Below are 26,883 nucleotides of genomic sequence, written 5' to 3'. Positions count from 1 at the left end.
TCTTCACATCTCCCCGTCATGAACATTTAGTCTCTGATATGGAGATGCGTTATTCACCCAAAGTGAACCAGGCAAGGCTGAGGGCTTTATAATAGCCCTGCTACTACTACTTCTCCAACTTCTGTCGCACGGTCTCTCTATCTCCTGTAACAGAGAGGTTGTTCCTTCTCTCTCTCTCTCTCTCTCTCTCTCTCTCTCTCTCTCTCTCTCTCTCTCTCCCTCTCTCTCCCTCTCTCCTCTCTCTCTCTCTCTCCCTCTCTCTCCCTCCCTCCCTCCCTCCCTCCTTTGGCCCCTGACCTTCCAGTTTTTGATCTTCTTCAGCGGGGACTTTTAGAGCCTATGCTACTGGTTGTTATCACACATTCTGTAGTACTGTAGATCTCCTTCTCTCATTTTTTTTTTTTGGTCAAAATAAGAAAGTTTGGAGTTTCACTTGCTAGTGATGTGGTATTCGCACATATTCTCCCTTTTTCACCCTCATTTCCCCTCTCTTCCCTTGTTTTTAAGTCAATCTATGTCTCTGTGTCTATCTGTCAGACAGGGTTTGATGCTTTCCTGCAGACCTGCTTACTCTCCCTTTTTTCTTCCATCTTCCTCTGTCACTCATTTACCTCCGTCTCTTTGGGTTTTCTCTCTTCTTTTGCCTCACTGTAGCTGTTAAGCTGGCTAAGAGTTGAGGCGTCTCTGCTGTCTTGCTCACTTTTATCCTTATGTCTTTCTCTTGGGTTAGTACGATTTAGATGGGTGTGACTGACATGGAATATATCTGAACTTAGTGGCAAAGCAAATCAATTCTTCATCTACTTTCCTGTGGCAATATAACCGTCTCCCCTCTTATTTCACTCTTTAAGTTTGTCTCTGTCTGCCAGTCCATTTCAGATTTAAATTCACTCTTTGCATGAAATCTTTCATTCGGTAGTAGATAGTTACAATATTGAAGATAAGGGTGAGCTTCCCTTGCAAATCTAGAGGAAAGTTATGGGTTTCTTGTAATAGTCGGTTGTTGATCCCCAAAGGGAAAGCCTCTGACTCGGCAGGGAAGCTACAGAGTGCTTTGTCTGGCAGGGAAACAGGATCTTGCTCGGGGACACTTCAGCAGAGCTTATGCCTGTGTCGCCACCGTGCCTTGCTCTTGCAGGGAGAACACCTGGGAGTTGAACTAAGTCTAGGAAAACATATGCACAGCCTAATCTGAGCACCTAACCTTCCCCAAATAAGAAATCAAACTGAGAGATTTTAATGTTTTAATGTTTCCTTAAATCAGAGGGAGTAAAACAATTAATTGGTTAACATGCATGAGCCCCCAGGCCTTTCCATCACTTTCTGTGTAATTTAGAAGCTTGTCAGCTTGCTTTAGGTTATGCAAAATGAATGCAAACGAGGTGAAGAAGAAACTGGCATCAAAAGAGTTTACTACAAGAATTTACTTTGTCCTCACAGAACAGAGATTTTGAGGTACAACGGTGACAATATTATCACCCGTTACAGAACAGATATGTGTTTTGTTAAATGTATAATGAATACTGTAAGGTATTTAAAAGGTACAGTCAATCAAAATGCACTTTTTAAAAGTATAGTTATTAGTTTGGTTGGCTTTTGGGAGAAAGGGTCGACAAGGTAAACCTTTCGACAATAAAAACCTATGTGAATAAAAGTTGACAAATACATCCAATGCCTGCCAAATACCCATTTAGTGATATGTAAATAACATCTAACAAAGTGGACATGGAGATACACTAAGTGCTATGTTAGACAATGTGTTACCCTAGTGTGGTTGTGTTTAAGAAAGAAAATTTCAGTTTATGGCAGAAGCATTTTTCTGCAGTGCAGCATCTTGCTTTGAATGATAGGTATCACTACACGAGGAGGTGGAGGTGTGTTTCCAGGGTGACAAGTAAATCATTTATCTTTCAAGGTCATGGCAACTAAACATGTTATGTCACTCCTCCCACACCGATGACAGTAGTGCAGCCAGAGTACATTAACCCATTCACCGGTGTAATGATTGTTTTTTTTTTTTCTCCCTCACTTTTCTTGCCTTTTACTCGCCCAGCAGACAAACAATTTTGCTGGGATTACTGTACATCTTCTTAATGTAAAACAATAAAAGAGTACATGGTTATTTTTTTTGTTAGTTAATTTGAGATGCATTTTAAGTGACTCAGTAAAATTCCCCATGCCCCTGCTCTACAGGACAACAAGAGCCCTTTCCTAAAAATGTGTCCAATAAACAAAACCGAACCCAAATGGTAATTCATAGGCCAGTAAGTCTGTCCATGCATCTCTTAAACTAAAACATTAATCAGAACTGATGAGGGGTTGTCAGTCTAGATGCTGCCAGCTCCTGTCATGCCTATTGTATGTGTTTGCAGTAATTGCTGCTGCTTTTAAAAGTGTCCTGTCTTTATTCACCTTACTCAGAAATTGTGAACAAATGGTGCAAACACCATGAGATTGAATAGTCATTTTCTACTCAAGGTAACCACTGCTTTCAGACCAGTCTGCTTTTGTGCTGCATAATTAAGAGTACCTGACAGCAAGTCTCTGCTCTAAACAACTGTTTTAGTTTCTGCATCCCAAACTGACTCTAAAAAGACATGATTGGTGCAAAGGTAAATTAGAAGATGGTGATAACATCATCCTGTGTCCCTATACACTGCAAACACACTAAGTACAAGAGTAACAGTAGTGTGTGTTGCCTAGCAAGTGCACCAAACATATTTGCATTTAGCACTGGCTATGCTTTATTCAAATCAATGCAATTTGGATTATAAAAACCATAAATTGAGCCGCTTTTACTATGGTGCACAACGATATGCCAAAATACCTCATTGTAGGGTGAGGGAAAAGGCTTGATTGGTCTGTATCCATGAGTTTCGTAATTGTGTGTGTGCGTGTGTGTGCGTGAGTGTGTGCGCGTAGGACAATTAAAGTGGGAGGGGTAATGGATGATTGAAACAGAAATTGACCTCATTCATAACTAGTGGAACAGTAACAATGAGAGATTGAGACCTCTACCTGTGTCTCTCTATCGAGTCAGTCTTCCTCCATTCATCTTTCTTACTCTCTCTCCAATAAACCTCATAGTCATTCTTGCTTATTCTCCCTTTTACCCATTATATGTATCTCTCATCACTAATGATGACAATGAGAGAGCTTTTTTCTTTCTTTCTTTCCGCATTTTGCTGTGATTAGTTTTCTTTCTGTCCTCTCTTCTCTACCCACCCTATTCTTCCTCCCTATCCCTTTTGTCACCCTTTCAATTCAGCTTTTGTTTTCATCTCAAACACTTTCCCTTTTTCTTTGATGTTTTCTGGGCTTTCTCTTTTCCTCTGTCTGTCTGACACTCTACTTTGTCAGTCTCGGTTTTCATTTGCTTAGTCGATTTGCAATTTTTTTATCTCTCGCTTTACTTCAAACAGGTAAGTGTATTTATATTTCCTCAGCATCATCCCACCATATCAATGACTTATAGTACACAGGTGGAATTTCCCTAATGCAGTGCTTTTGCCGCATGCTCACTGTAATTGGATTTCTTTTATGCTATGCCAGATTCAGCAATCTGATTTGATTGTATTGCTACATAAAAAACAGAAGGTGAGTAAGACAGAGAGGGGGAAGGATAAAAGGTTTGTGTTCAGCCTCATTGGTCGTGAGAAAACTATACCTTACAGGACACATAAACTTATCCATGCGTGTGCATAATTCCATCACACCACTCTACGACACCCAACCACACACAAGCAGGTACAATACAACACAGCCTAGAGAAAAGACTAAAGGTGACAGTTCTTTTGCTATCTTGGCTCCTTTACACACGGCCTGAGGAAATATTACGTATTAAAGTATTGACCCCTTTGCTATTTGCACACTTTGTGTTGTAGATTCAATTTGTAATGGATTAAATTGCAATTTTGCAATTTTGCCCATCAATCTACCCTTAATAACCAATAATGACAAAGTGAAAACATGTTTTTAGACATTTTTGTGAATTTATTAAAAATCAAAAACCGAAAGCTCTCGATGTGCAAAAAGTGAAGTGGTCTGAATACTTTCTGAAACCATTGTATATTTTCCTTATGTATGTAATTTGTGCATTTAGGCCTTTCTGCAAAGGCATAGTGTAGTGTATGTGTATATATATATATATATATATATATATATATATATATATATATATATATATATATATATATATATATAAAGTAAACTGTATATTGATAATCATATATTAATAGGATAATGAACAATGCATTTCAGTTTTGTCAAACATGGTTTGGACTTGCTGATGCGTCTTTCGTCCTCAGAGGGTTAAAGGAATATTTCACTGCTGGAAAGCTGAATATATCTTTAAATTGGGTCACTTATGTAGTAGAAATGTGAAAAAAAAATTGAAATTGGTGCCTTCTAGGCCGAGAAAAGCCAGAAAATGTGTTTTGGTCTTATATGGATGAAAAACACCAAATCCCAGAATGCACCTGCTTCGTTGCTTTGAGTCCACTCCCAAGCCACGCCTACCGCTTGACAGACCGACAGAGGCATTCAACTCAACTCAAGCGTGTTTTATTGTCATTTCAACCATATACACGAAACAACGTTTCATTGTGACTCAAGTGGTGTTACACATTTAACATATATAAAAACGAAATTATATAAAAACGACATACGAAACAGGCTACATTTAGTACACACACTTTATAGGCTCCGTAAAGTTCAGCTAACGCATACTAGCATTAGTGCTTGGTGGGCTGTAAACACCGAGCATAAACACAGCCGTGAATTAGTGTGTAATGTAGAATGGTCGGCATTTAACAGTCACAAACTCCACCAGCAGTTAGCAGTTAAATGGATACAAATCACCACATTTCTGCGCCACTCGGTGTTAACACAGCCCACCTCTTTTATCCGGCGACAGAGCATCTCTAGCTCGGAGGGCTAGCAGGCCTGGTAGCTGGAAAGTCCGGTACACTATTCAGGCATGTTTCCACAACAAAAACACAAAGTCTCTGAACTCACGTTGGGAGTGTCGTTGAAGTTGGATGTAGTCCAGTTTGTGGTCTAAATGAGCGCACACTTGCAAGCAGGATCCGTAAAGTTCAGCTAACGCATACTAGCATTGGTGTAGCTAAACACAGAGTATAAACACAGGCGTGAATTAAACGAAACGAAAAGCCTGTTTAGCGAAGATTCAAGATGGCTGACAGTCGTTTTCATTCGGAATACCTCGGCCAGACTCGGCAGTCCAACCCCCTGTGGGCGTGTTGAAAACATACGGAAGTAGATCCTACTACTGGCTGTAGTCCTTTGCCTCTGGCCCAAAAATCTTCCAATGACGCAAAAATCGTCATTTTACGTCATCGGAAGATTTTTTCCTGGCCCCAAATGCAGAAATCTCTCGTCTCAGGGGGACATGAGGGAGGGAGGCACGGTCATTCAGAAATACTATCGGGTTTCTACTGATACAAAGCTGAATGCTAAATCGGTGAAGTATCCCTTTAACAGTCTTTGTTTCTTCCGAGGGAGTACAGCTGCTTATCAGTAGAAACTGGAACCATTTGAGCGCACATCAAAATGTAACTGGATCACATTAAACAACTAAGTTCACCCCCTCTCCAACATCTACTGTTTTTGTTCCAGGAAGTGCCGGTACACCAGTGGTTTTCAATGAGAATGGAGACGCTCCAGGAAGATACGATATCTTCCAGTACCAGAGAACCAACAGGTCTACTGCAGAGTACAAAGTCATTGGCTCCTGGACCAATAAGCTACACCTCAAAGTGAGATTTTACACACACACGCGCGCACACACTATTGCTCATGCTTTTCTAGCTCGCTGCATATTGAAAGTTTTCTAGCAGCTAACCTCTGTGTAATGAAGAAAATATGCCTTTACAGTAATACAAAATATATTTTAATGTGAGTGGTTTATTGAAGCTTCTGAGGCATTATAGACCGAATGCCTTAGCAGAATGAAAGTTCAACATCACCATAAGCAGCTGCAATGAATTCAAAATCCCCTGTCACTTGGCTGGATTGATTTGAGTTATTGCTTTTGTTCAGACGCAAAAGTTTCCTGGAATCCAGCATGTGTAGATCATTCTTTCTTTTAAAAATGCTGCGTGTTGTGAAGGGACATACTCACACTCACCCACACCCACACAGAAATATATACAATCCATGAATGCTGGCACCAAAATTAGAGCATACACCTGAGCATCGTATACACCTACACAAAAACACGATTCAACACATGCACGCATGCATGCACACAAACATCTTGAGCTCGCCAGTGTGCTTAGTGTTATAAATCCACCCAGGACTTCATTAGAAAGGCCAGATGACAGATGAGAAGACTAATAGGCACCAAGTGCTTTCTGCCTGATGGACGACCTGGCTGACTGAGAGAGAGAGAGAGTCGGCAGCAACACATAGGACAACACATAGTTAAGACACACATGATCGGGCACTTTGACAGTTGAGAAATTGACAGATGTATTTGATTTGTTTATTAATCCAGTTGGGTTTGAAGGCACAGTGGCAGATGTTGAGATGGCAGCAGGTAAAAGTTTTTATGATAAACAAACAGTTTGAATGCTTTTCAGCATAAAGAGAGGACAGCTCTGTGCAACAGACAAAGTACAAATCAAGCCAGTGAGTTTTATGGTTAATGTCTGGTTGGACATACAGTACTTGGACCAAGATGAGTTGGTGTTTATAAATAAAGCTATTATTGTGTTCAATGTTGTTTTGGGTGGTGCATAATTTATGGTTATTGTTGCAAAATAGGGTGTGTTTATGTAAAACTTCCCCGTTAAGGCTATGAATAAAGAATGAGTAAAAATACTGATAAAACAGAATAAAAAAGTTTTAAACAATTTACACACACTCTCACAAAAAAGTAACGCTCCATTTTACTAAGGACCCTCTGCAACAGAAGAACCTCAGGGACTGGGTATAATGACAAACACTCGCACACATAACAACTTAAAACGCACACATACCAGACATAGGGAAAGCTTAAGGGATTCACTATAACGCCAGTTTGACACAAGCACAAACAAACAAAATGAACACATGGAAGAATGTGCACACATAATGACAAATTAAAACACACACATACACACAAACACAGAAGGAAATACAGATGGCCTATTTGTGCCAGATCTGATTGTGGGCTTCCAGACTAGCTGGTGTTAGTTTTGTGCCCGGCAGCGCTCAGGAAAACTATCAGAGGATCTGCTTGTGCTAATTGCTCTACAAGTTGCCCTTAAGACACACTTTCTTCAGGTACAGAGAACACGGCGTGTTAAAGGACTTTTTTAACACAAAGTAATGTCAGCTTCAGCAGATGGCTGCCAATGTTTTTATGTCACATAATATCCCACAAGAAGATGGGAAGTTTTGTTTTGCCACATGAACACAAATAATTTCATGAAAACAAGCGAAATCTACATTTGTCATATGGAACAGATCTCATACCTTTGTTTAAGTCTCCTCTCAGTAAAAAAAAATAGAAGAGACTGTTCACATTTTGTTGAACTTGTCTGCGTCTGCAAAGTTGGCCATCTGGCTAACTCGCATGAACCGGGCTCAGGGTGCTGGTAGTGTAGAGCCAGATCGACGGGTGGAGCATTTCTATTACCGGATAATGGACAGTTTGCTGGACTTCAGTCGTTTGTGGGCTGTAGGGGGGTGTTATGCTCTGTGGGGGAGGGTGGAGAGTTGGTAGTTCAGTTTTGATTAAAGGAACACGCCGACTTATTGGGAATTTAGCTTATTCACCGTAACCCCCAGAGTTAGACAAGTCGATACATACCCTTCTCATCTCCGTGCGTGCTGTAACGCTGTCTGACGGCTCCAGCATTAGCTTAGCCCAGCACAGATCCTGCAGGTAACTGGTTCCAACTAGCCTACTGCTCCGAATTGTGACAAAGAGAGTGACAAAATAGCTGTTTATATGTATTGCTATTTACATCGTTGTGATTTAGCGTCACAAAAGCGTGTACAAAACCGTAACATGAGACACAGCCAACTTCTATCCGTAAACAAACCGGGAACTATATTCTCGGACAGGCTTGCTGCGAGCATATCACTCCGCCCAAGTACTATATTCTTCCGCCTGAGAATATAGTTCCCGGTTTGTTTACGGTTAGAAGATGGCTGTGTCTCATGTTACGTTGTTTTTTGTACACGCTGTGACTCTACAAATCACAACACGTAAATAGGAACATGTTGGCGTTATTTTGTCACTTATTGGGAGCAGTAGGATTACTGCAACCATTCACCTGTCTGTTCTGTTATGGGCTGATGCCGCTGGAGCCGTCAGACAGCTTTACAGCACACACGGAGATGAGAAGGGTATGTATCGACTTGTCTAACTCTGGGGGTTATGGTGAATAAGCTAAATTCCCAATAAGTCCTTCCTTTTAAGAAAGTACAATTTTGTTATTTTGAAAGGTTTTGTTGTGTTTTTTTCCTTTTTCTTAAAGTTTTTCTTTTCTTGAATTGTTTTTGATTTTGTGATTGTGTTTCTTTGAGATGGTAAAAGAGACTTTGAAAACCTAAATCCTCTCCTCTCCTCTCCTAGCTCGAGGCCATGCGTTGGAAGACAGGTGACCCATCTCTCCCACCCTCTGTATGCAGCATCCCATGCCGTGCGGGCGAAAGGAAGAAAGTGGTCAAAGGTGTGCCGTGTTGCTGGCACTGTGAGCGCTGTGAAGGATACCACTATCAGGTAGGTCTCTGGCGGAATACAGGCTGCCAGTACTTGCTGTTGGCTCAGTTGGAAGTACACCATTCACCATCTGTGTGTTGATGTTGTTTCTGACTATATTTGTGAAGCTTTTGCAGAAACTACAAAATGGAAAAACAGGCTTCCCTTAAAAGCAAGATGTACCACTGAAGTGTAATTTGTAGCTCAATTGGTAAAGTAAATAATGCTGAAAGTACCATGGCACAGGATTTGAGCCACTTTGTTGACACACACATCATGAACGTGTGGTCTCATTGCACTCTACAGTAAGGCTTGGTATATCATTTCAAATGGGATCAAAGTGTATAAATCGCCATTTCCTTTTATTCAAGTTACCAGTTTTGTTATAATTTTGCTCTGGATTAAAGCTCTGGATTAAAATAAATTTTAATCCAGAGCTTTTTCTGGACACTTTCCACCAAACTGTATACTGTCTGAGTAATTGCGTTACACGGTTCACAGGTTGCGGGCGGCAAAATCCACCTAAAATATAATTCACTTTTGTCACTCGATGGAGAATTTAGTGAATATTTACATAACATGTACTGTGATACTGTACATTCTGGATGCATTCTGGCAGTCGATCCCAAAGTGGGTTTTGCGTCAATGCACTCCACTTTCTGTCCATCTTGTTTGTGTAAAGTCAGAGATTTCCCTGATTTGTTAATTACCTTGATTGTTGTGATTTGAAAGCCGGGAAAGCCTCCAGAAGCTCTTAGCCTAACCAGACAACTTGGGTAAACTTTATATGTCAATTAAAATATAGATTTTGACCAGATGTCTAACCTTAGATGCTTAACAATTAAAGCCAAAATCAGTCCCATTTGGTGGAAGGCTTTAAAGATTGAATCTACTACTAGATTTGTTTGCAATAACAGCACTTTGAAATGATGAACATATTAGTCTTGCATGCATCTGCTTTCTGACAGCTGTTTTCTGGCTTACTCTTACTCTACAGTAGAGTTCTGTCCCACTGGCTCAGGTTTTTTTGTTTGAACTCATTTCGGGCAATCAAAAAAAGCCACTTGGATGGCCCATTTTATTTATTTATTTATTTATTTGAAAGAAAAGGGGGACAATACATATTAATGAACATTTTCACAAATGTAAATATGCCAGATTATAGCCTTAGGCTAATTTCCATCTGCAGACCCCCTGGCAGGTTGGTGTTACACACAAATTAATGAATACATACAAAGACACTATATGCAGACTATATACAAAGGGACAATGACAAGAACAGTGATCACATCATCCTAAAACAAACAACAACAACAACAAGAGTGGACAACAAGGGACATATAGAAAACAAGAAAGCATCGACTATAGTGAACAGCCCACAAACTGTCCTGATATTACACTGATCCATATTAGACCATTCTATGTTGCACTGACCCACATTACACTGACCCATGTTATACTGACATATAACTGGATATGACTGGATTTATATATGCAGAAGAACCCCACAGATGCTATTCTAGCAAATGGAAGTGCATAATATGAGGTGAGGGAAAAGGGTCTGATCACACATTATAAAGATACACCCCCCCCCATGTTAATTATATCACGGTTGGGGACAATTTGGCAGCCCATAATCCTTCATATTAAGTTAGAAAAAGCCATGAGCGAGCAAGAATATGTGCAAATAATTCCCTCGTTTAGGAAGCAATAAATGAAAAAGAAAATATCAACCACAACAGCAATGCTTGTACGAATGAGCGATCAATACTAATTTAGCAGATTCATGCACTTGCTGTAAAATCAATAATCTGTTGACACATTTATGGTAGATTTGGGATTTTAGTAGAATGGGAGGGAAAAAAAACATAGCATGACAAAAAACACGGAAGTGCACTGTAGAGCAAGTGTACAAAAATGTGTAGAATGTGTGCTTTTCCCCCTCATTAATGAGTCAGTTTACAGAGGTAGATGACACACAATAGCTCAGCCCCAACTTCTTGGTAAACTAATCAGCTGTTGAGATGTTTTTGCATGAAAGCCTTGGGGATTTACAGTGTATTTGCCTTAAATGTGGAAGCTATATACATATTTGCCTTATTTATGTGAAGAGTTTGGGAAGCATTGGGGATTTGCGGTTTATATACATATCTGTGGAAGCTGTATACAGATTTAACACATGCACAAATATTTGATGTACAATATCAAAACTGTCTCCTCAGGCATCAGAGTTCACTTGTGAGCTGTGTCCTTATGAGATGCGACCTGATGTCAACCGCACTGGCTGTGTTCCCATCCCGATCATCAAGCTGGAGTGGCACTCCCCCTGGGCCATCGTCCCTGTCTTCATCTCCATGCTGGGGATCATCGCCACCTCTTTCGTCATCGTCACTTTTGTCCGGCACAATGACACGCCCATCGTGCGAGCGTCGGGACGGGAGATGAGCTACGTGCTGCTAACGGGGATCTTCCTCTGCTACGCCATCACGTTCCTGATGATTGCGACGCCCGATGTGGGAGTGTGTTCATTCAGGAGGATTTTCTTGGGCTTGGGGATGTGTTTTAGCTATGCCGCGCTGCTCACCAAGACCAACAGGATACACCGCATCTTTGAACAAGGGAAGAAGTCTGTAACAGCACCCAGGTGAACACTACACCTCTCTGTCATTATACACACTGTCTTTTTGCCCTCTGGGTGTTCAGAACACGCATATTTGGACGGGTGTAGTAGCACTGAAGGGCGCCGTAAGTGTGTTTTTCTGTGTACTCGGGTGTGCCTATTCACATGAAGACCTAACCTCCACTTCTTCCTTACTAAGCTGCTTGCAGTCATTATTCATCATTTAATTCTCATCCATTATTTATGAGAGTCATGAACTCACACTCACCTATTGTACTGTTTGCACTCGGTGTGAGTGACTCTGGGAGCGAGCATCAACTAAGTGGCTAAAATGTTAATGGGATATTTAATAGTGCTCAGGTTCATGTCCCTGCTACGCTGTCTTTCCTTCGGCACCGTCCATCTGTGAGAGTCAGTGGTATTGTACTGCTATTACTTATTACGTCATTTATTATGATAATTAGGATTTTCCAAATTCCATGTAAGACTGAACAAACTATTTAGTTGTATTTTAGATGTGTGAGTTCCTGTTATGTGTAAAGGAAAACAATCAATTAAAGGTAAATACATTGAAAAACAACAAGAAAGGGCACCGTGAGGCAGGATTTTGAAGTTCTTTTGACGTTCCAGTATGTGTTGTGCCTCTAGGTAGACAGGCACTAAGCATCCTTCGAGCCTGGGAGTTTGAAGGAGCAGGTTGTTTACTACACTTTTTTTTTGGGGTATTATTTGCCCCCTTTGTCTCTCTGGCATCCTAGATGATCATCCCTTCTCCCCTATCTGGTGCAATGTGTTGGGCTTCTCCTCACTGCCCATGTTTTTTCAATTATTTCCCAAAATCTCAACATTACCTTTTCCCTGATCTCCCTTCGATTCTTAGTGTGAGTTTTGTGGGCGTGTGTATGGCTGCATGTATAGGAATATAATTTATTGCTGCTGTTGTGTAGAAAACTTATATCAACCTTTTAGATGTTATGAAAAACAGCCTTGTTTCATGTTGATGGTCAAGGAATTTAAATCCATCCATCTTCGTCCACTTATTCGGTGTCGGGTCGCGGGGGGAGCAGCTCCAGCAGGAATTTAAATATATTTGTAAAATATTTTATTGGCCAAAGACTTACATTACATTACAAAAAATTACATAAAGGTACATTTTTAAAGCCCACATATTCTCATCACTACAAACTTTCTAGCATGGGTTACCCCACTCGTTATTAAACTAAACTCTTGCAGCGTTGTTCCCTTGCTGCACCGCCTCCTCATATCAGTAATCCTCTCCTTCCCAGGTTCATCTCTCCCGCCTCCCAGCTCGTCATCACTTTCTCACTCATCTCAGTTCAGCTGCTGGGCGTCTTCGTCTGGTTCGCGGTGGACCCGCCACACACGGTTGTGGACTACGGCGAGCAGCGGACCCAGGACCCCATGTCAGCGCGCGGCGTCCTCAAGTGTGACATCTCGGACCTGTCCCTCATCTGCTCCCTGGGTTACTCCATCCTGCTGATGGTGACGTGCACAGTTTACGCCATTAAGACGCGAGGCGTGCCCGAAACCTTCAACGAGGCCAAGCCCATCGGATTTACCATGTACACCACCTGCATCATCTGGCTGGCGTTCATACCCATCTTCTTTGGAACATCACAGTCTGCAGAGAGGGTAAGTGTGTATGTTTTTAATTGTTGTTTTTTCTGTCAGTGCTACTATATACCTACAATCCTATTATCTGCATACTTTAACTGGTGTTTTTCTTTTAACATTTTCTTTATGAACTACAGTCTACAGGGAGTGTGAGTATATTGCAGATGCTTGTACTTCATTCCCATCATTTTTAGTCTGCAAAGAGGATGAAACCATGGTGTGTGTGTCTGTCGGTGCGTTTATCTGTTGGATTACCCTGTATATGACCTCTTCGGGATTTAAAGCAATTTTCTTTGAGACACTACAGTCTACAGGAAAGATGACGCCAGGGTGAATTTCTGCATGGGTTGACTTTATAGAAAAGGTTGCGATGAATTAAGTTGATTTTTGTGTGATTCTAATGCATATTTGTGTGAAATGTCCTTTATAAGATGAATATTCAATGACAGGTGGGTTGTGATAGTGGGGCTTATGGGCTTTCTGTGAGCATGACGAAACCCTCCTGAGCCCATTTTGCAGTATTATTTAGACTTTTTTTGAATGATAAATTTGCATGTATTACCATAGCAAAACATCTGCCTTCTCTCTTCCCCAGACAAACCTTTTGGAGATCCAAAACGGCATCTCCTGGCACTGAGAGATGTTTTTCAATTGTAGCTATATACTAATGGCTTAGAGTCCAAAATCTCCTGACAATCCTTCATGAGTACAAGAGGATTTTCTGACTGGCTGATTGACTAGATCCATGCCATGGTCCAGGCTTTTAGAGAGTTGTACTGTCAAGCTTATTCCTCCTACCTTTAGTGAATTATTGATGGCTATGTGATGTGAGTGAGATGTAACTATCACACAGTGAAGGTTGTGTGTGTGGCCAGCCTTTACAGGGTTCAGGCTTCATGTAATGAACAATGGTTTCATTATGGATGCACAGTGCATTATCTCCTGTATATTGTTTTATTGGATATTTGAAGTCATCCTATGCACACTTACACAGATGACAAATAGAGAGACAAACATACTTGTATTCCTTGGGGGAGTGGTTCCCAACCTGCAGGGCTGGGACCCCCTATGATGTCCCAAGATAAATCTTAGGGGCCCAGGGTGCTTGATGTTTTCACCTCCACGGACCTCCTTCAAATGAAACAATATTAGAAGGACAAATCATGTTTTGGTTTAACGGCTCATTGTTCACACTATGGCCATAACCTGTGATGAGGGGTCACAGTTAGCTATCGCTGGATTTTTTTAAAGGGATTGTAAGCAAAAAAAAGGTCGGGAGCCAATGCCTTAGGGAAACAATCAGGTATGTGAATGATTGATTGTGTGAAAGCCTATAACCATACATACACTCAAACATCTTATCTGATTCATAACATTACAGTACACACACAGTAAACCATTGTGTTTACTTGCATGCAGTTTATTGATTCCATTTTTTGATAGTGTGACTATTCTAGATGTAACAATAAAACCCTTCATACACTCATTAAGATTCAAGGCAGGTCATTGATTGCAGATGCCACAGGGTATACATCACAGTGAACACTGTAAATGCACACATACTGTATAGTGGATAGATAAGCAGTAAACAAACACAAAGGCATGGCGGTGAACACACAAATAGCACGGTTTTATTCACAGGTTTTAAGTGTAAAATAATGTGCACATAAACACACACATACACTGTAGAGATACATATGTCACCACAAACCTCAAGCTTTTTAGGAAGGAAATCAATCAAGTCAATGTACAGTTCCAAAGCAAAGTGTGTCCTTGAAGGAGTCCATCTACACGCTCTCAAATGTCAGTCCAATTGTATCATCCTACATAAATGCTGACTACCTTTATGTCCGCTGAAGTTTCAAGGTCTTCCCCAATAAGTCATAGTCTCTCCCTATTTTGTTGTGTCAGTCAGGCAATTTTCATTTCTCCATTTCCTTGCGTCTCAGCCCATTTTGCTTTAAAGGCGGTTGCCGCCTCTGTCGCAAAAAGCTGACATCAAAGTGATCCAGTTTAATCACACATCAGGGAAATCATACTCTTGCTGGTTGTTTCATACTGTCTTTTCTTTGCTCACTCTCATTTATTTCCCCACAAGATGCCAGGGAGTTTTGGAGTAATTGATGCAGGAAGTTTTAAATGACTCAGTAAAGTATATTTTAATTTTTTTTACTTCATCACATTTACGCAAATATGATCCGGGGGGTTTAATTACAATTATAACCCAATAAAGACAACATTACTGATTCACTTTCCCCAGACAGGTTTAATCCAGTCATGGGTTTCAAACAGGTGACTGTATGACAGCTGGAAGCTTCTCTATCTTTAAGTTGTATGTCGTGTGAGTCGATGTAAGTGTGTTTGGAACCATTTGTAGGTGCTGATGTGCCATGGTACCTTTAGGGTGTGTTCATGCATATACAAACTATATGCATACTATGCATATAGTTTGTATGGCTTTATACAGGTATTTATTGACACAATAATGATGTGAAATGAGAAAAGTCTTTGGTGATTAGACCCCATCATGACATCATTAAATTGACTGACTGAAATTGTGACTCATATTTTAAAAGGGGTGGAGAACCCGTGCGTATGTAGGATGCATGTTTGTGTGTATTAGAGGATGGATACCCGGCCAGGTTTGGACAGATATTTAGAAATGATGTTCGGGTTCGGGTCAGGCTCGGTCACATCAGCGCGATAAGGCACTGAACATTTTTTATTTAAAAAAGCTTATTATGTAGGTACGCGCCTGTGTTAACGTGCGCTTGTTGCCCCGTGTGCGCTGATGCGCTTGTCTGTTGACATTTCCGAATGCCTTCCTACAGTTGCTTAAAGCTGCAGTAGGTAAGATTGTGAAGAGCCAGGACTTTGTCAACAAATTTGAACATAGACAACTTCTCAGTCCCTCCCCCCTTTCTGCTGCAGCCCAAACCGTCTCCTAAGCCCCTCCCACACAACGGAGTTTGACAGAACTGCCGTCCGGCATGTCAACTACATTTTCAATAACTAAACACTAACACAATGTTTACTTTACTCACCAACAGTAAAACAATGCTAACTAGCAGGCTAGCGTTAGCCATTTCAGCATCATATCAGACCGACCACTGTGCTAACGTTACTATCATCCTCACCAACGTAGCTTTGTGGACTTTTGACTACTAATAACCAAGTGAAAGATAAATCACTCATGGTAATTATGTTACCTGTTGAGAGGAAATGTGGCTACGTCTGCATCGTTCTTCAGATCTTTAAAATCCTGCAGCCACGCCACCTCTGTAAAGCCACTCCATTATTTACGGAGTTTTGGAAAACTTTTCTGCAGCTCGTGCGCGGGGAGGGGGGAGGGGAGAACGCTATATATGCGTGTGCCTGAGCAGTGATTGACAGGCAGATAGACCACCCCTGTGGCCCTGATTGGAGAAAATCGACCGGGAGCGGTGGAATTTTGCCAATGGCACTACAGGCTGTAGGAGGTGCCAGAGGAGCAGTCTTTTTTTTTTTTTTTTTACATAATTCATGTAGTTCTACTGGAACATAGGGTCAGTTTCAGCAAATATGACAGGAAGTTAATTTTATAAGACTTACCTACTGCATCTTTAATAAAAGTGGGCTTTCCACACAAACAAACGTACATGTGTCATTAGTATGAGAAAATTTATTTTTTTTAACTGTGTCGGGCCCGGGTCGGGCTCGAACATAAATATCTAAATGCCTGTCTGGCTCGGGCAGGGTTCGGTTACTGCTCTGTCGAACGTGGGCAGGGCTCGGACAGAAAAATGCGGCCCGATTCGCACTCTAGTGTGTATGTTATTGGACGTGCTGAAGCCGGTGTCTGTGCCGTGTTTATTCGGCTAATTAGAATGTCCACCAGCGACTTATCGTGCATTGGCGCTGGTGTGTTGTATTTAATTGGAATATCCACCAGTGCACATTTGTGCGTCTGTGTATGTTGTTTCTAATTAGAATATTCTCTGGAGTGTGTGGCAGCTGGCTGGCTAACAGAGAGAGCAAAAGAGAGGGAGGAGAGAGACGAGTCAAAGGAATAAACAGGTGATGATGTGATTCGCTGATGGGGCTTTAATGAGGAGAGCTCTACCAAGGGCGTAGGTTTGGTTTCTGAATGGGCATAGGGGGATGGAGGTTCTAGGTTAGATGACAAGATGACTCACATTATGGTTAACTTTGTCATCAAATGGCCATCATGCTCTGCCTAATCATTCTTCAGTATTGTCAGTATTTGTGTACGATCAATAGCCCACTATACTGCAACACACTTACTGATGATCACTCTGAGATACTTTGCATGATAAATGTACAGCTACGTAAGATGCTCATGCTAGCTGTTGATTTGTAATTGGCATTGGGGCTTGTGAGAAGGCTCCTGTTGAAACAGTGGCTTGCATAGTGGCTATGTGACGACATTTTAAATGCCAATTGTATGAGGGCTTGGACCCTCTATGTGCCATTCAATCCACCAGGTGTGCTTCAGCACTTCTCGATAGGGTAACTTTGGTATAATGCATCTCTGTGGGAGTGGTTTAAACTTTGCCTTGCCTTTTATTAGCCTTTTTCCAGAAATTGCAACCCTATCCCACGGTCGTTCACAATGTCAAGAACAGCCTGCACGGTGTAAGCAGCAGGTTAGCAGAGCAGCAGCAGCTTTCGGCCCTCAGTCAGTATCTACACAAGATGTGTTCAGGTACAGTGTTGTTTAGGTAATCAGCATTTGGCGACGCTCAGAGCCTTACACACAATCTCTGTAGTTATATGCGTAAAATGGAAGAAAATAGACTTGAAGCATAAAAATACACTTTGGGTTGCAGACGAAGCCGCCTGTGTAAACAGCTGGATTGACTAAAACGGAAGCATATCTGTTCCATCAGACGAATCCATCGACTCCTTGTAAATGAGCTTTTACCCTTTCCCAGTCAGCGTTCACAGCAGATGTCTGTTTCTGGTGTTCATTCAGTGTTTTATCCAAGGCCATTTCACCAATGTTGTATTTCTTAGATTTGTTGCATGTGATGTCATACCCAACTCCAGTTTTCCTCTCAGCAGAGATCTGATCCCCCTTGTTTTTCTTTGTGAAAACCTGCATTGACTGGAAGAAGAGCTGGATCTTTCTGTGTGGTAAAGTGAGATCAGCACAGTAGTCAGGAAGCCTATAGAGCCTGTTAGAAGGTACAGTCTGTGCTCATACAACAAGGGTTATAAATGCATAACCTTCCACCTAAAGCAATCCAACATTCCTTCCTAGCTTTTGGGTTGAATAAAAACCATGGAGAGCTAGGCGTCTTGGTATACTCTCTTGGTATGTGTATATTTAGAATTACTTTATGTTCATCATTTGCTGACACATGCAGAATGAGATTCTGCCACATGATCTTCTGTCCTCACCACTCACTGCCACTTGATTCTCTTTCCCTCTCATGTACTTGTGTACATGTATTCAGTCCCTACCACAACCTCTTCTCATATGCTCCTTGTGTTTCTGCTTTCTCCCTGTCTTAACACCCTTCCTCTCATTCCTTCCCTCACGTCCTGTCCCTCACACTCCTCTGCATACGCAACATGGCTCTGATTCGCAGCAGGTGGAGGAAGAGGGGAGGAGAAACACAAAGAGAGGGAGAGATGAGAATTGAAAGGGAAAGTTTCAGCGAGAGAGAGAGAGATGCAGAGAGACAGTGAGACACGGAATAAGAATGTGAGAGATAAAACCAGAAAGAGGGAGAGAGGGATTCTTAACCATCACCAACAAGGGAAGTATTGTTTTGAAATAGGTCATGATACCATGCAGAGGCTGCTTGCTCCAAACAGCTTCTGCTGCACCCTGCAGAAATAGGAAAGGGTGTGTGTGTGTGTGTGTGTGTGTGTGTGTGTGTGTGTGTGTGTGTGTGTGTCTGTGTGTGTGTGTGTGTGTGTGTGTGTGTGTGTGTGTGTGTGTGTGTGTGTGTGTCTCTGCGTGTGCGCACGTGTGTGTGTGTGCTTCCCTCTGCCTCTCTCTGCTTGTTGTAAAGCCCTAATCACAGGGTACATCCTCTCTTCAGCGATCTCTCTCTGTGTCTGCATCATCATTCCTTTGCCTGACACAATGGACAGCAGACCATCTTTCTTGTTTCTTCTTTCTTGTCTTTCTCTATACTTCTTTCTTTCTCCCTGTGAGCCACCTCTCCTGTTCTCCAAATGTCTTAAATATGGTCAGCTTGTTATCTGCTGCTTCCAACAGAGGGAAGAATCAACCACCCTGCTGCTACACTGGGTTTTATGCGTGTGTGCGAGTGTGTGTCTGTGTCTTTTTTTCCACAGCATGTGTGTTTATGGTATTATGTCATTATGTGTGCACCAGTTGCTTGCACAGATGCATATATTTTTTGTTTGCTAGTTATGCTTGTATACCCATGAAGGAGCTGCTAAGAGATGATAGATCATGCACCTTTTTAAAGTCTTGATTTGCAAATACAAGACTTGTCGTTCTTGTCCATCCAAAAGAAAATCTCTGCTTAAAATTTGACATTTTTATGGAAATCTGTTTTTCTAGATATTGACATGATCACCTTGGTCTACATTAGTAGGTATAGAGTGAAACAAAGAGGTATGCAGTACAGCCTAAACCCAGCTTGGGAATAGACTGAATTCTGCAGTTTCATAATGGAAGGACAGAGCTGCATGTTCTGAACAGTATGAATCTGCAGGTTCAGTCACTGAAGCTGCTATTCATACAGACCTATGCACTTTGTGTCTCTCAAGGCCTCCCATTCACATTATCTGTCTGACACATTCACCATCTCTCTCTCACACACACACACACACACACACACACACACACACACACACACACACACACACACACTGCTGTCTAACCTTAGACCAAAGCAAGACCCAAGAGTCTTAACCTCAAAATAGCCCCTTTAAGAAGTGAAAAATGGCAAATAGCCTCACTTTGAGTAACGTTTCTCATTTTTTTTTTCTCTCCCTGTGATTGCGTTTGGACCTCAGGAGTATATAAAGAACACAGACAATCTGCGGCACCTGCCACACACATCCACTGCTGCCCCTCACAACACACACACATTGTCGCGGCTCACCGTCCTCAGACAGATTTATGGCCGCGACTGTGGTCTCGGTGGAGAACCAGTGACCGCCCAGATCCTCAGCAGGAGTAACCGCCGGCAATTAATCTACAGCAATCTGAGGAGGTTGAAAGAGAGGATGAGAGAGACAGGGAGGCCATATACAAGCAGGACGATGAGAGAGAGGGGGCTGAAAGGGTGGCAACAAAAATAAAAATAGGGATGGAGGATGAAGATAGGAAAAGGGAGTTGGAGGAAAAGGAAAGGAGTCAGCAAGAGTAAACATTCAAGGCAAAACTGCAGCAAAGGAGGAATGAATCAGAGAGTGTGGGAGTCCAAAGTGAGCAGACAGGGAGAGTCAAGTGAGGGTGGGATTTACACAACTATCCAATGCTAATACAGAGGACGAGAGATATGCTAATATTAGAGAGAGAGAGAGTTAAATGTAGATCAAAGATGAAGAGTAAAATTGAGAACGGAGGGTGATACAAAGAGGAAGAAAGCATTATGAAGATGAAAAAGGAAATTGGAGAAATGTCTAAATCGAATCGGACGGATGGCCAAAGCTCGGGTCATAGCCGACTCTCGGTCACACACACATACAGTACACACACAGCTGTCCCAAACATGATGCTACAGGTGCCTTGGGAAGATCTCATTGCAGAGTTTATTGTAAGACTCATTTTTTTCCCATGTGTACTTTGACTGGCCAGTGGATGATTCAGCTGCAGATTGTATCAGTGTCTAGAAAATATATAAACCTAGATAGTTAAACACAACATTCACTTAAACATTGTTTGCATTCACTATGATACAGTACAGTATGACTGACACTGTGTTTTCACTGTTTTCATATCTACTATCTTTAATAATATGCAAAATACTGTAGACAAAAAAAGGTAATTGGTTAAATAAATGCTGCCAGCTAATTGAATAACTCCTGAACTTTTCCCAAAAGTTAAAGAGATACGGAATTCACAATAAACATGTGAAGTACAAAGTTAAACAAACCTTTATTCAGTATTTAAATTACTTGAGCAGTGTCTGCTATATTAGTTAAATGTTAACAGTCAATGGACTATATTTTGCACAGACAATCAGTAAGGATTTATGCATCCTAAAGAGGCAAATTGCCCTGAATCAGGTTGTGTGTTTTCTCCTATAGAGCACCGCTCCCAAAGCAGGAAAGATGTGATGATTTGTAAAATGTACTATCATTCTTTCAATTTAACCATTTAGTGGGGTATTTTATGGGAATTAGACACAGTTGCAAGCTGTTGAAAATAATGTTGTGATTGGTTAAATTTATGTTAGAGTAATCATTGTGATCACAAGATTGATGGAGGTACTATACAAAGCCTCTCATCACATTTATAAGTGCACAGCTTTGAGTGCAACATCACCCACAGACAGTATTATTGAAACCAGTGTGAATATTTAAATAGAAACATAGAGTATGCATGGGATGCTTGAGGGAAAAGTGGACCATAAATTAGAGCAGTCGGTTGCTTCTTTCATCATGTGAGTACTAGTACTGAGCCACAAGTCTTATTAATAAGACATGATAGAAGGAACTGAATGAGCTGTGCAACTAAGTCCCACATCTGAAATGCAGATTACACATTTTCCAAGTATACAATTCCTGCATCATTAATTGTATTGTGTGATTTATTATTCATTTATATTTAGCTTGTGGTAACAATTGATTATACTATCTTTGGTTATGGTTAGGGAGCAAATTTGGTTAAAATTAAATAAGAAAAGGTTGAACTCAAAATGCAAACTTTCTCGGTACGAGTTGAAATAAAAATTTAAAAAACGTATTGAACTTTATTTTTGTAGGCAAGGTAAAATACCAGGAAACTTTTAGAACTCCTACAGTAGCCACACACGGGGTGGGATCAGCAGAACATGGACAGAGAGCAGTCTCTTCTGACGTTCTCAACGTTTCTTTCCTCTGCTGGATTTAGACGTCATGTCGTCTTTATCCTGACAGAATTTACCAATCCTTGGGGTCATTATCTGGAGCAGACGGTGTATTTGAAGTTTTGAAGGAATGGATTCTGCAATGTTTTGCAGGGTTCTGGTGGGATTTGGTCGTTTGGCTGAAAATGGGGGAGAGACAGACAGCAAGTGTCAGATCCTGACATCAAACAGTGAGATGTAGAAGGATGTGGGGTCACCCAAGGGGGACCTCTCACAGAGACGCTGGCAGTCACACACACACACACACACACTGTATGCATACACACAAATACATACTTTTAAGTACACTTACTTACATGCATGCACACATACCCTCAGAAACTCTCCTCAAGGGAGCAACAGAGATAGGCAAAGAACAGTATAAATTCAAAGTTGTGCACAAATTCCCAATGCAAGTCATCTCCATCAACCTTACATCTCTGTAACAACACTAAAATAGCAAACATCACATATGCTGCTGTTTATCCTGCTTATTTTTCACATTTACCACAGCTGTCATTTCTTCATTCCAGCATATGTCAAACTGTAAAGAGACACCCTGCATGACAAAAAATAATATGAAGATAACAAAAGGCTTCACCACGGATACTGCAGCTGATTAAATAGTTTTGTTGGCAGTCTTTTTGCTGCCATTTAACTTTTGAAGATATCATTTTTTTGTATTCTAATCTATCTATTTAACAACAAACTGTAAAGTATGTGAAGCAAACCGACAAGAATTTAAAGAAATCATACAATATTAATTAACCACGGGAATAGTAATTAAGGCAAAATTAAAACATTGGAAAATTGATAAATGAAGCCATTCAGATGCCCATGTTTAATTAGTGCTGCACTGCTGATCCTGCTGATCCTGACAGAAATTCAGAGTTTGTTGCCTTTCAAGCTGTTGCTGTGCGGATGCAATATCCTGGCATCCCGTTGCTGGCAATGGTGAGGAAATACTTGGCTTGGGGATTTTGAAGCTCTGTCAGACTCAAGTGTCAGCAAGCATTTGGGTGAATCAGGAATAAAAAGTCTGGTCAACAAAATGTTATTCCAGTTTGTGCTTCCAACTGAATTATTTTCATGTTGATGGAGTATTTGACTGTTGTCCCTCATTAAGTGTTGTGCACCATTTAAGCCACTGGATAAAATAGCATGCTATTAGTAGTTTGTATGTGATAACTTTTGTTTCATTCTCATGTGTATTGAGAGTGTAAACAGTACATGTGTCTCAGGTGTGTGTGTGTGTGTGTGTGTGTGTGTGTGTGTGTGTGTGTGTGTGTGTGTGTGTGTACGTACACTATGATTTGAATTTCTGTAAACAGATGGGCATCAGTAGCTTTTGCTGTAGCTGTGGATGTAAATCCACAAGCATCTCATGAAACCTTAAAAGACATGGACTCTAGTCAAGAAAAGATTGACTAATGTTGACTCTGCTTTCATAGTTGGCTGCAGATTAACTATTAACATTGCATGGTTCGATTATCACTACTACATATTTTTTACTTCACAATTAGCAGTAATTAGCCTGGGCTACACAAATACACTATTTCTTTGAAAAGTAATCTCTGCATCATCAGGAAACTATCAAGACAACAATATGTTGACTTTGTGAGGCAAGGGGGACTTGTGACATTCCCTTTACCAGGAGGCGGAATTTACAATCAGGACTCTTTTGAACAAAGTAAGAATTGAGAGAAGTGGAGAAATACGGAACCACTAATGTGTTCCTTTAAATAAAGTCACCAAAATAAAGGCCATGATTTTATTACCTTGATTTATTTATTTTTATTATTCATTTCATCAGAATAACAAAAGAGGTTTGGGGACTATGAAGTGCAACGAAGTAGTACTGCGGTGAAGCGTTTTGTATAATTTCTAGCTCAATTTTGGTCAAGATTGCATAATGTCAAGCTGCAGAAACAGGCACATATAACATCCGTGACATGAGTGCAGACATACATTTAACTCCTGTTTTACATGTTCATGGTGTGGCACTTTTTTTCTCCTACAACTTTGGAAGCACTCTGCTGACTCATGATGCTCCATGTTAGACCTTGCTAGGGATTTTTAATTGGCTTTAGCTGTGCACAGTGGGACTACAGTCATGAGAGAGAGATCACATCAGGGTCACCCTCACAGGATGCATAACTATGAAAGCCTTATGCACAACTCAATGTGCAAGTCAATAGGGGCTAAACTAACAAGCTGTTGCAGAGCAAACACAGATGTAACATTATTTAATGAAATAACCTGTCCACTCTGTTATGACACACATACTGACCTTAGACCAGTATGTATTAGATGGAGGGGAAATAAATGTCTCTAAGTGCTGTTTTGTAGGCACTTTTGGAGAACCGTAACCACGCTTAAGCTGCTCTGACACAAAGTTAAAATATCGTGGCACAGAGTCCTCTGTCAGAGCATTTTCTTAAACAGTTTTTCATCACAGCACCATGTTGGAAAAATGTTTGTGATGGGTGAAGTGCAACTTGGGGAATTTACGAGCTCTGGGTAAAAAGCATATTGAGAAAGAGACTTAGAAGCTACAAAAGTAACTTTTTCATGCATAAGAATTGAAGAAAAGAACCTACTCCTCTGACCTTTAAAGGTCCGATGACATGGTGCTCTTTGGATGCTTTTATATAGACCTCAGTGGTCCTCTAATACTGTATCTGAAGTCTCTTTCCCGAAATTCAGCCTTGGTGCAGAATTACAGCCACTAGAGCCAGTCCCACAATGAGCTTTCCTCAGAATGTGCCATTTCTGTGTCTGTAGCTATTGAGGAGGAGAGAGGGAGGGGCAAGGTGGAGAGTGGGGGTGTGGCCTTGACCAACTGCCACTTTTCTCATTTGAAAGCCATGATGTCTCTCTCTCTCTCTCATGGGTTGGCCAAATTCTCTGGGCGGGCAAAGCAGAGAAAGGGGAGGTAACCTTGCTTGTTATGACCTCATAACAAGCAAGATTCCAGAACAGCTCATCTGAGCTTTCATTTTCTCAAAAGGCAGAGCAAGGATACCCAGGGGCTCGGTTTACACCTATCACCATTTCAAAGCCAATGGGACCGGGCGGGGGAACCATTTAAAACCAAATTTCCCTTACTTACCTTTCCACCATTAACCTTTCAACTTGCACGTTCGTTAACAACTTGCATTCCTTACTTTCATTTCCACGTGCCATGAACTGGTTTTTGGTTATTTTGGTCCAACACTATTAGCAGCTGTCTCACTGTTCCTTCCCCTTACCAGCCTACTATATTTATTTCTTAATCCTTATTTCCTTATATAACTCTCAACAGTTTTCCTTTCCGCTCATTACCATTTCCATTAAACAAAAAAAAAAAAAAAAAAAAACAAAAAAAAAATGTTGTCTGCAGCATGTTCCTACATGTTGTATGCATAAAAAATGTATATGGGTGAAGAGAAAAAAAAAATAATAATAAAAAAAAAAAAAAAAAAAAAAAAACATGTAATTAGTAAAAATTGTGGTTTTTTTTTTTTTTTTATTATTTATTTATAAATATAAAAACAAAAAAAAAATTTTATTTTTTATATATATATATATGTATGTCTCTACTTTCCTATCTCATTTCTACTATATATATATTATACTATTTTTATATATATTTATATATATATTCTATATATATATATATATATATATATATATATATATATATATATATGTATATAAAAAAAATTTTTTTTTTTTTTTTTTTTTTATAAATATTTTTTTTTTTTTATATATATATGTGTGTATATATATGTATATATGTATATATATGTGTGTATATATATGTATATATGTATATATATTGGTGTATATGATATATATGTATATTTATTATATATATATCATATATATATGTATGATATATGTGTATATATATATTTATATGCATATGTATGCTATGTGATGTATATATATGTATATATATGCTGTGTGTATTATATGTATGTGTATATATATATATATATATGTATGTGTATATATATATGTATATATAAAATAAAAAAAAAAAAAAAAAAAAAAAAAAAAAAAAAAAAAAAAAAAAAAAATGTATGTGTATATTATATATGTATGTATTATATATATATGTATATGTGTGTATATATATATATATATGTATATGTATATATGTATATATATTTATATATGTGTATATATATATATGTGTATATATATATGTGTATATATGTGTGTGTATGTGTGTATGTGTGTATATGTGTGTGTGTGTGTGTGTGTGTGTGTGTGTGTGTGTGTGTGTGTGTGTGTGTGTGTAAAAATGCGTTTGCCCACCTATATAAATATAGAGGAGACGGTGAATAACCCAATTTCAACAAACGGTGGCATATTCCTTTAAATAATTGTAGATTAAGTATTTTTTCGACAATAAAACATATTGGCCAAAGTTAGCTTTTACTTTATTTGTTCACCGTTTCATTTAAATAGTTGTAATAACAAGCACTTTGAAGTTCAGAAAATCAAAAAAAAGAAATTGGGTCACAATCAGAAGTGGTAGGAACTGGTTTGGTCATGCTCCCATTTTTTTTAATTAAATAAATAAATAACAATAAAATCTCCTCACCCTCCCATGGCTCAGGTGATTAAAATGATGAGCGGTCCCATGGTGTGAGTGCACAGAAACAGGAGGTGTCAGTTAGACACACAGACACAGCAGGTTTTGACACTAAATTGCACTGTGAAGTTAGTTTAGGACTCTCTGGCTGCCTTTAAAGTCACTTTGAGCGTTTGAAGGTTCGCTCACGAGGGCAGGCACCTTAACTCGTTATCAACAAGCAGAGACGGTAGCATGTTAAATGAGCAGAGCTGAGATGGAGGGAAAGAAAAAATGAATCGAGAGACAG

The 26,883-nt window shown here is 40.1% G+C and overlaps 1 protein-coding gene across 6 annotated transcripts in view; it reads left to right on the top strand.

The window, feature by feature from the left end:
* grm8a (glutamate receptor, metabotropic 8a) overlaps positions 1 to 26,883 on the top strand; it is a 412,486-nt gene that overhangs the window by 214,152 nt on the left and 171,451 nt on the right. For all 6 annotated transcript variants that reach the window (XM_039791865.1, XM_039791870.1, XM_039791869.1 and 3 more), the window contains exons 7-10: positions 5,638 to 5,777; positions 8,588 to 8,734; positions 10,936 to 11,357; positions 12,620 to 12,986. In XM_039791865.1, the coding sequence (XP_039647799.1) occupies positions 5,638 to 5,777; positions 8,588 to 8,734; positions 10,936 to 11,357; positions 12,620 to 12,986 (1,076 nt within the window). The remainder of the gene's footprint in view (positions 1 to 5,637; positions 5,778 to 8,587; positions 8,735 to 10,935; positions 11,358 to 12,619; positions 12,987 to 26,883) is intronic.

Source organism: Perca fluviatilis, chromosome 23 (genome assembly GCF_010015445.1).
Source record: "Perca fluviatilis chromosome 23, GENO_Pfluv_1.0, whole genome shotgun sequence".
Lineage (NCBI taxonomy): Eukaryota > Metazoa > Chordata > Actinopteri > Perciformes > Percidae > Perca > Perca fluviatilis.
The sequence above is the reverse complement of the archived record's forward strand: the minus strand, read 5'-3'. Positions and strand labels throughout refer to the sequence as shown.